This window comes from Cicer arietinum, chromosome 7 (genome assembly GCF_000331145.2).
Source record: "Cicer arietinum cultivar CDC Frontier isolate Library 1 chromosome 7, Cicar.CDCFrontier_v2.0, whole genome shotgun sequence".
NCBI classification, from domain to species: Eukaryota; Viridiplantae; Streptophyta; class Magnoliopsida; order Fabales; family Fabaceae; genus Cicer; species Cicer arietinum.
Genome location: NC_021166.2, coordinates 50,817,123 through 50,828,313, shown reverse-complemented (window position 1 = coordinate 50,828,313; position 11,191 = coordinate 50,817,123). Strand labels below are relative to the sequence as shown.

Genomic DNA, 11,191 nt, shown 5'->3' with positions numbered 1-11,191 from the left:
TGAAATTCTTAGTTAAGTTTTGGATTTTGTTACTTCTTGACCCCTTATTCTTCTGCAAGCCATAATTGAGTTTGTATTGATCCGATTTTGGTGATATTGGTGGCATTAGAAATTTGAGAAGCACAGCTACAACTCTTACATTGAAAGAAAAAAAATCAATTCAGAAGTCTTGTTGGTCAAAAATGAAAGTTACATACTTCGAAAAAGTAACTACAGGATTTCCTGATGTATTTAGTTATTATTTGGCTTATCCTCGTCTTTTGGGCCTTTCTTTTATTCAAAAATCTTTTAGTAATTCAAGATTATATTATAAAAAAGATTTTGAAGAACTTTGTCATAGAGACCTGACTAGGGGTGGGAATAGGCCAGGCTAGGCCAGGCTTTGCAAGGCCTGAGCCTGGCCTATGACTAATTTTTTAGGCATAAGCCTGGCCTACGGCCTATCATAGGCTTTTTTTTCGACCTGGCCTGGCCTTTTTAAAAGTCTGGCCTGGCCTGGAAGCCTATTTAAAAGCCTTATTCATATTAAAATATTTAAATGCTCTTCACATACCAATATCAATGTACATATCTATATATATTAAACAAAAAATAATTTTTCTAACAAAATAATTTTAAAAAAATCTGAAACAAACATCCTTTAAACCCTAAAACATAATTCTTGGTTTCAAAGAATATATTTTTTTTTTGAAACAAATGTACCAATTATTACCTCTCAAACAAATATGGAAGGACTACTGAGTTATTGACTAATTGAATGACTACCGAATATGGAACGACTACCAAATATGGAATGGCTATCGAATATGGAATGACTACTGAGTGATTGTTTAATTGATAAAATTTAAAATAGGAAATAATATTATTAATATAATAATAAAAAATAACATTAATAAATAATTAAATATATATAGGCCGGCATGTCAGGCCTAATAGGCTTCTTTCTAAGCCTGGGCCTGACCTATTTAAATAAATAGGCTTTAAAAATAGCCTGAGCCTGATCTTTTTATTAAATAGGCCAGGCCAGGCCAGGCCATAAGTAGGCCAGGCCATAGGCCCCTGTCGGACGGCCTAGCCTATTCCCACCCCTAGACCTGACTACCATCATACAGTTTTGCCGTTTTTTGAATTCCATGCCAGCTTAAGTTTCTAAATCAATCCATTAATTAATGATACTTTGTTAGATTCTTAAGGTTCTATTCTTAATATAATTTTGTTTTTATGTTTTTATATCTTTTTCAATCAGTTTCTTATCTCTGCATCATCTTTGTGTATGAATTCAATTTATATTATGATGCTTAATCGATCTGATTTCAATTTATACTTTTGATTGAGATTATTCGAAATAAATTGAACGCTTGTTTTGTATAGTTCGAATAGGAATTGATAGAATCAATAAAACTTATTTATAGGTTTGGTTTAATTCGGTTATGACATTAATTGTATTTTGTTACGTTTGTTTAGTATCATAATTAGGGATGACAATAAAATCTGCACCCGCGCGTACCCACTCGAACCCGTTTGATTTGGGCGTAAAAAACCCGCTTTAATAGGGTGTGGGTGTGGATTTTCTTCGACATTAAAATTCGGGGACAGGGACGGGTTTGGGGGTGGTGATATCCACCCCACACCCGAACCCGCCCCGCAAGTAATATTATTGCAATTTTTAAATTTTATATACGTATACATATTGAATATTTTTTATATTTTTTAAAATATTAAAAATTATAATTTTATTTATATAGAAAATATTTTTTAATTTATTATCATTTAATAATTATTATTTTATTATAATAAATATAATTTTTAAATTTATAATTTTATATATATGAATGGGTGCGGGTGCGGGCGGGAAAACCCAAACTCCGTTACAAGCGGGGATTAGGGATGGGAATAGGCTAGGCCGTCCGACAGGGGCCTATGGCCTGGCCTACTTATGGCCTGGCCTGGCCTGGCCTATTTAATAAAAAGACCAGGCTCAGGCTATTTTTAAAGCCTATTTATTTAAATAGGTCAGACTCAGGCTTATAAAGAAGCCTATTAGGCCTGACAGGCCGGCCTATATATATTTAATTATTTATTAATGTTATTTTTTATTATTATATTAATAATATTATTTCCTATTTTAAATTTTATCAATTAAACAATCACTCAGTAGTCATTCCATATTCGATAGCCATTCCATATTTGGTAGTCGTTCCATATTCGGTAGTCATTCAATTAGTCAATATCTCAGTAGTCCTTCCATATTTGTTTGAGAGGTAATAATTGGTACATTTGTTTCAAAAAAAAAATATATTCTTTGAAACCAAGAATTATGTTTTAGAGTTTAAAGGATGTTTGTTTCAGATTTTTTAAAAATTATTTTTTGTTTAATATATATAGATATGTACATTGATATTGGTATGTGGAGAGCATTTAAATATTTTAATATGAATAAGGCTTTTAAATAGGCTTTCAGGCCAGGCCAGGCTTTTAAAAAGGCCAGGCCAGGCCGAAAAAAAAGCCTATGATAGGCCGTAGGCAGGCTTAGGCCTAAAAAATTAGTCGTAGGCCAGGCTCAGGCCTTGCAAAGCCTGGCCTGGCCTGGCCTATTCCCACCCCTAGCGGGGATAGATGCCTAAATTTTACACCTGCTATGAAACGGAAGCGGGTGCGGGTATGGAGGAGGCGAAATCCGTCCCGCCCCGCCCCGTTGCCATGCCTAATCATAATTGATCAATCTTATGATACTTGATCTAATAAGAATTCAATTAAAATTAATTGACGCTTGCTTGATTAGTTATAATCAAATAATAATATAAACATAAAACGAATGCTTATTTATAATCTGTAACGAAGAAGTACTAAAAGTTATTGGTTGATTGTTTCAATTAATTAATAATTCTCTACAATAACTCAATCTATTTTTCAAACTAAAAACCCTTTATTTATTTCGTTATATTTCATATCATTGTAAGATGATTAAAAAATTATTTGTCATATTTTTCTCTATTGAATCTAGATTTTGAAGCCTAGTTGCAAATTTTGAATTTCACTACTTGATTGAGTTTTCCTACTGCACACATGCATGTTTTAACCTATAAATACCATTGGAAATGAGTCTTGTAGATATATGCATCATAATTACTATTCTATCTTGTAACCCATATTAAATACTCTAATACTAAGATATTTTGGATCTAGTGGCTAAGTATTCACTATTTTATTTTTTTATTCTTTTAATTACAAAATAAATCTTCTAAAGAAATTGGGTAATCGAGTTTAAAATAAAACTAGTTGCCTATTATTGTTTACAAGAAAGTTAGTAAAAAGTCCAAAACTATTTCTCCCCCTTAAAATATAAGAAAACAAATCAACCTCCAAACAATGTGATTTTCAAAGACTAGTCAAAATCACTTTTAAACTTCGTTATTTTTAAAGGAAATGGGTTTCAAAGTTTAGATAATAATAAACTAAAAAAGTTCAAAAGTTTAGTTTAAATTCAATTTATTTACTATGCAAAAAATACGTTACGTATTTTGATAGTTTTGTAATGTTACATTTTCTATATTTTTTTGTTCTATATCATTTTATTTTTTTGTTTTAACTATCTGTATTGCTAGTCAATTTTATTTTTATTTTTATAATGACTCGGTATCTACCGGTAAATATTTATATATTTTATTATTAAGTTGAAAAATTATATTATTTTTATTTTAGTGATAGTATATGTATAAATAAGTCATATAAAAAATATTTTTAATTTTTTTACAACTTAACCGAAACGATATTTTATTAATTAAATTAAAACATAAAAACTAAGGAGAAAGTGATTTTGAGTTTATCCAATATTCTTAATTAATGTATATCTCAAATTTGACGGTCTTGCTATACACAATGCTCATAAATTTTAACTTTTCTTAAAACATTAGCACCGTTACATAAATTCACTAGGTGCAAAACGTTACACTTGTTAGGCTAAGCAACTCTACCATGTAACCTTCCACACAATGCCAATAAAATTTCCCCTAAGATCCACCAAATTCTCACTTTTAGAAAATCAATTAACCGACCCACACATACTCATAATCACAATTCACAATTATTTAAATTTTTTTTCTTGCTTCATTCTTTCACCATCATCTTTCAAACAAAAACTATGTCTCAATTTGATCCATACAACCATTTTGGTTTGAGTTACAATCCCGACGGAACTCTCTACCGTGGCTACACCACTCCCAAAATCGACACAAATCCTGATCCTTGTCCGGGAATTTCCACCGTCTCCAAAGATATAACAATCAACGATGAGAAACAATTATGGGTTCGACTTTTTCGTCCAACAAAAATTCCATCAAACGATACTACCGTGGCTCGTTTACCGATATTAATTTATTTTCATAACGGTGGTTGGATACTATTAAGTCCAGCTGATTCTGATGTCCATAAAACAACATCGAATCTTGCTTCTAATGTTCCTAGTATTGTTGTCTCTGTTGCCTATCGTTGGGCACCAGAGACTAGACTTCCCGGACAATATCAGGATGCCCGGGAAACAGTGTTGTGGGTGAAAAAACAAGTGACGGATCCTAATGGAGAAACATGGTTGAGAGACTATGGTGATTTTTCGAGGTGTTATATTTATGGATGTGGTTGTGGTGGGAACATTGCATTCAATGTAGCTATGCAAATTGCAGATATGGATTTGGAACCTCTCAGAATTTGTGGTTTAATTATGAATCAACCTATGTTTTCTGGAGAGAAAAGGACTCCATCAGAAATAAGGTTATTTAAGTTTTATTATTTTTTTATATTAAATCTAATTTGTCGCATTTTTTATTTATTTATGAAAATCTTATAGAATCTTTAATTTTTTTGTTTATTTATAAATAATGTTTTTCTTTCTTTCTTCATTTAACATCACATTCATATTTATAAAGAAAAATGTGTTAAATAGTAATTATTGGATTTATAAGAGTAAAAGTTTCATTGAAATTTTAGAAAGGAAATGGTTTTTAAAGTATTATATTTTTAATATATAACAAATTAGTCTAAAATAATTTCTACTATTTTTGAATAAATTTTTGTAAAAATTATTTTTATAAATATGAAATTAAAATCTCGTTTCATTTCATCTAACAAATTGTCCCTAAAACTTAAGTTATTTTTACAAGACTAAATTGTTACATCTCCCTTTGTGTACATTAAGGGATTCACAAACACAACAAAAATTGCTTATCTTTATTTTTAATAATTTTTTCCAACGAGCTTATTTATGAAATTTTATGTGAAACAAAGATAATATTGTGGAAGTTGCATTTCAAAATATTAAATATCTTTTTTTTTTATTTGAATTATATTTACAAGAGACTTTAATTTTTATGATTTTAGTGGTCAAAAAAGTGATTTTTATAACAATAAAAAAGTGATTTCTCATAGTATAAGTCTTCATTTTATTTTAAGTTTTTTAGTTTTTATAAATTATTTTATTTGAGTTAATTCTATTTGAGGCACATTAGACATTACATATAAATATATTTTTTCTTAGTGTTGATTTGAATTAGTTTCACCATTCCCGACCACGTTGGTTAATTTTATTTTTATTTGAGTTTTGACCCTCTTAATTTACATATTTTTTAAATTGTTTTTTCCATTTTAAAATCTTAGTTTTGGTCATCATTTAGAATTTTGGACTAAAAATTAGTATATTAAATATTTTAATTAACTTGACATATAATACGATGATTTTGAATCATAAAAAATTATGATACTATAAGAAATTTGTTAATTTTATTTTAATTTTATATTTAATTAAAGTTTTGATACTCTTATTTTTATATGTTTATTAAATTGATTTTTCTATTTTAAAATCTTTTAGTTTTGATCCACATTTGAATTTTTAGACTAAAAATTGATAAATAACATGTTTTAAATAACTTGACATATAATATGATAATTTTAAATTATCAACAATTATTATATTACAAGAAAATCTCTTAAAAACTTCATTTTTAACTTTTAAATAATATTCATTTCTATAATTTAATTCATGAGTAAATATATAATTGATTTATCTAAATGATTTTACATTATCATTATATTATATACTGAATTAATTAAAATATATTACATCATTATTTTTACATCACTAAAAATTTAAGAAAAATACCAAAACTAAGAGATTTATAAATACAGATAAATTTTAAAAGTAAATAAAACTAAAAAAATCAAAACTATAAATAAACTTTAATTTTGTATTCCACAATTAATATTACTTACTTTATTATTATTTTATTTTATTTTGCAAAAGGTTTGCCACAGACCAGACTTTGCCATTACCAGTGTTGGACATGATGTGGGAATTAGCTTTGCCTAAGGAAACAGACCGTGACCATAGGTATTGCAATCCCATGGTGAAAGGTCCACATTTAGATAATGTGAGGAAGTTAGGGAGATGTCTTGTTATTGGCTTTGGTGGTGACATCATGGTTGATCGACAACAACAATTTGTGACAATGTTGGCCAAATGTGGGGTCCAAGTGGAAGCAAAGTTTGATCCTGTGGGGTTCCACAATATTGACATGGTTGACCCTGCTAGAGCTACTGCGGTTATAAATATTGCAAGCGAGTTTATACTTTGAGTTTTTGTCATAGTTAGTTTAGTTAATTATAATTGGAATCAACAAATATATATGTACACTTTTTAATTTGTATCCTTATAATTTGATTTATCAATGCAAGTTTGGTGCAACGTAGGGCTAAGAGTATATAAAAGTTTTATAGAGATATCTTAATATTAAACTATTATTTGGATTGAGTTCCATCAATTTAGCTAAAGTAATATATTTAAGGAATTTTAAAAGTGAATTTCATAATACTAAAATATTATTTCTATATATTTGAAAGTGTTAAAGTGGAAGAGAGAAATAATATTTTAAGTTAAACAATTCTATAGATGAAATTTTTCATTATAGTAAAAATATATGGATATTTTAAATTTGAATTGGTCTATGTAAAAGCGTAGAGTAAATTATTTTAAATATTATCATTGGAGATGTTTTAAATACACTCAAATTGTGCTTATAATTAAAATTCTAATGAAGGGATATGCTTATATATTTCAATGAAATTTAGGCTCCATTTGAGGTGATTTTTACTTTTCTGTTATGAAATTTTCAAAATCTAAAACTGTTTTGAGTTGTCAATATTACTTTTTAATTTTTAGTTCTAAATTTCAATTTTTAATTAAATTTTAGTTTTTATTTTATTTGAACTGAATTCCAGTCTTTACTATATCTCATTATAAATTCATTAAAATATAAAAAAATATTGCCATGTTATAATAATTAAAAATGAAAAATAAAAATAATATTAATTAATTATTTTAAAATAATTTAAATATTATAAAATTATAATTTAATTAATTATAATAATTTTAGTGACTATTGTAGTAGTAATTGGTGATGAGAAATATTAGTTGATGGTGGATGTTGGTGGTGGTGACAATTGTCTTATATAATGGTCGGTGGTGCTAGTAATGGTAGTAATGGTTGGAGGTGGTAGTGGTGGTCGGAGATGATGGCTGATTGTGACAGCTGATGGTTGTTGGAGATGATAGTTAAATTTTAACTCTAAAACCAAAACAAGAATTATAAGACATGTTTTTTTTTATATTTTTTTAAATTTTAAGAAAAAACTATTTTGAAATTAAGTAAAAAATCAACTCAAGCCCATTTCATCCAACCATATTTTGATTTTGAAATTGATTTAAAAAACCAAAAATTAGAAACTCATAACCACCCCAAAATTTAATTATATAATTTTAATTTAAAATTTTAATATTTAATTTAAAATTATAGATAAATTAATTAAGATTCAAAATTAAATAGTTAAATTAATAAATTAATAATATTTCAAAGTCTTATCAACGATACATCATAAAAAAAAGTCACTTGAAATATACAACGTGAACTTTTGTAAATAACACATAGACTAAAATTAGTAAAAGAAAATTTAGAAGGACTAAAATTCGAAGTAATTTTTTGAGGGACTAAAAATGAAAGTCAGTATATTTAGAGGAACTAACAATATATTTAACCATAAAAAAATATGTAAGAAATACTTACCATTGATAAATATATTAAAAAAAAAATACAGGACAAATATTTATCACTCACAAATATAAAAAACCCAAGATAAGTATTTATCACTAACATGTAAAAATACGAGACAATTATTTGTAAAATAATAAAATATAAAATAAATATAGGACACAATTTATCATTGATAAATATTAAAATAACACACACAATAAATATTTTCCATCGATAAATATTAAAAACCATATGAAATACATATTTGTCACCAATAATTTAAGAAAATACAAGATAAAGATTTTATTTGATTAAAAAACGCATGAGACAAATATGTCGTCCTTGTATTTTGTTTTTTTTTATTAATGTAAATTTTTTCTATCATTTTTATTATTTTTTTATTTATTAGGATGCAAAATAGGAGTGAGTTGTTAACAAAATAGAATGAAGTTGCTAATTTATTTGCTATAAGTTAAAAAAAGGAAGGAGTTGTTTAAATATTACAGCATATTATTTTCTTTAGCACATCTACTCAACTGCATTAATTTTGATGCATTTTTCCATTTAATGTATTTTATTTGATTTTATTAATATAATTTGATTTTTTAAATTATTTTTATTTATTAAATCAACAATTAATCATTTGTTAAAAAAAAAATATGGCAACACATGACTGCATTCCCATGATACGACCTCATATAGGAAAACAAAAATTCTTCAACTGGTCGCATTCCGTCTTGAGATCTCTAAAAGGTAAAAAAAAGTAAGACATTTCTGTATATAAGTTTCAATATAAGGTAAAATAGAGAATTCTGATTGAAAAAGTGATATAAGGGAAAAATATCCTCAATAGTTCTCAACGATACGTTTGGAATAATTAGCCAACTAATAATAATTAAAACAAATTAATGTGCTATATATAGGCTCAATAGTACTTTTAGCCTCTCTAATTTTTCAATTGTGCAATTTTGGTTCCATTGATTTAAAATGAGCGATTTACCTCTCATATTTACCCAATTTTTTATTTTGCAACCCCCACTTATTTTTTTCCAATGTTTTTGGTGATGGGACATGACATGTGGACTTTCTAATAAATTTATTATGCCATGATGAATTTTTTAATTTATTTTAGTTAATTCATTAAAACAAAATTATATTTAGTTAATTAAAAAAACAATATTAGAATCCATAGAATTCAATATGCCACACAAATTTATATTAGATTGAAGTACAACAACAATCAATCTGAATACTTTTAATATTATAATTGAACACCTTTTAATCAAATTTTACAATGTTATTCACCATCTTCTTCATTTTTTTTTCTTCTATTTTCTTCTCTCTTCTTCCTCCTTCTCCTTCTCCTTCTTCTTCCTCCTTCACTCTCTTCCTGCTTATCTTCTTCTTCCCCTTCCTCTCATTCCATTCTTCGTTCCTTACTCCCCAAATTCAAATATTTTGTATTTGAACTAGATTGTTTAGACTCGTCGAAAAAATGACTTGCACACTTTTCCATCAACACTATCTTTTTTGGAAAAATTAGAGTCGTCGTCTTTATTTATCATTTACTCTGATTCTCTAGTAAATTATCAGTAAAGAGAGTTGTAACAACCCACTTAATTTAAAATTGATTAAAATAAATATTTTAAAAATATTAACATATTAATTTAGAAATAATGTATTTTATTAAAAATGGGAATAAACAAAAACAGTAATAAAAGAATTGTCCAAGGGTCAAAATAGAAAAATCTCATTCATCTTCCTCATTTAAGTCCTTCTCGGGAAAAGCATGGAACAACCATCTCATTATTTTCTTTTCATTTTCGAAAACTGGTAGAACATCCCCAAACTGACTATTCATCATCTTCCTCAAATCCTCCATTTCTCCTTCTTTTTCAAAATCTCCAAAAATATTAGTTCAAGTAGCACCATCATACTTGCTCTGACCCATTGCATGCAAGGTTTCACCTCTCAACCATCAATAATAAACCCAATCGAGCTGAGGTAAAGTCAAGAACAACTAGGAAAAACTCAATGAAATTGGAGTAAAAAACGAAGGCTATAGAAATTAAGAGTTAAGAGAGTTGATAACTACCCAAATCCAACTCAAATCAAAGAGGAACTTTCTTATAAAAACGGTGAGTTACGTTACATTAACTTCTTTTAGCGTGAGGGTTTTGGAAATTCATTTATTAAAATTATTTACTTCTTTAGTATATAGGTGATTTGAAACTGCAACCAAATGATTTTAAAATGTCATGCATATTGTTTGTTTGATCATTGCATGATTGTTGTGTTGGAAATTTAGGAACTCTTGGGGTTTCGAGTAAAAAACTGTAGTTTAATATGTGAATCCTGTTACTGAAGGCAAATGTGTGTGCCTTGGATGTTCTTTCACCCTCGCCTTTATAGTTTTGCCTCTATGTGTCATTCAATAACTTTTGAGTTTTTGTTTCTGGTTGTTGTTTCAAAAACCTAAGTATTTTCACATTTGATAATTATTTTCTATATTGTTGCCTCTGGTTCCTAACTCATAATTTTGGGTATTCTGCCTTTGATGATTAACTTACGTTTTAGGGCATGTTGCCTCTGATTCTATATCTCAACCCTTAGTATTTTTGCCTCTAGTTTCTCCTTATATTTTTGCCTTAGTTAGCTGGATTATGGTTTCTTGTATTTTGTCTTCAATAAATTACTTATGTCTTTGCCTCTAGTGAAATACTTCTATTTTTCCTTTGATCATAATACTCTTCTACCTTGCCTTTTGATCAAGCTTCCTCTTGATACGTATCCTCTGATTATGCCTTTAGACACATATCCTCTAATTTTGCCTCTGGACATGTATCCTCTAACTCTGTCTTTTTTCATATATTCTGACTCTGATTATGTTGCCTCTGACCTATATGTTTGTGGTTATGCTGCCTCTGGTTAAAGTTTGCCTCTTATCAGAGTTTGCCTCTAATCATGTTGCCTCTGATTTGTTACTCCAAAATGCACCGCCTCTGGTCAGGAGTTTTGCCTCTTGCTAAGTTTCCCTCTAATTCCAGCTCTGATAAGGGACTTAGGATTTAATTTCCACTTGATTTTCAATATATTGTTAAGTTATTATAAGTATT

General features: G+C 27.9%; 1 protein-coding gene across 1 annotated transcript; it reads left to right on the top strand.

Moving 5' to 3' along the window:
* The first annotated feature begins 3,969 nt into the window (after positions 1-3,969).
* LOC101493270 (probable carboxylesterase 9) lies at positions 3,970-6,722 on the top strand. Its single transcript, XM_004510847.4, has 2 exons — positions 3,970-4,767; positions 6,293-6,722. Exons 1-2 carry the CDS (start codon positions 4,142-4,144, stop codon positions 6,621-6,623), a joined length of 957 nt encoding a protein of 318 aa, XP_004510904.1. The 5' UTR covers positions 3,970-4,141; the 3' UTR covers positions 6,624-6,722.
* The last annotated feature ends 4,469 nt before the right edge of the window (positions 6,723-11,191 follow it).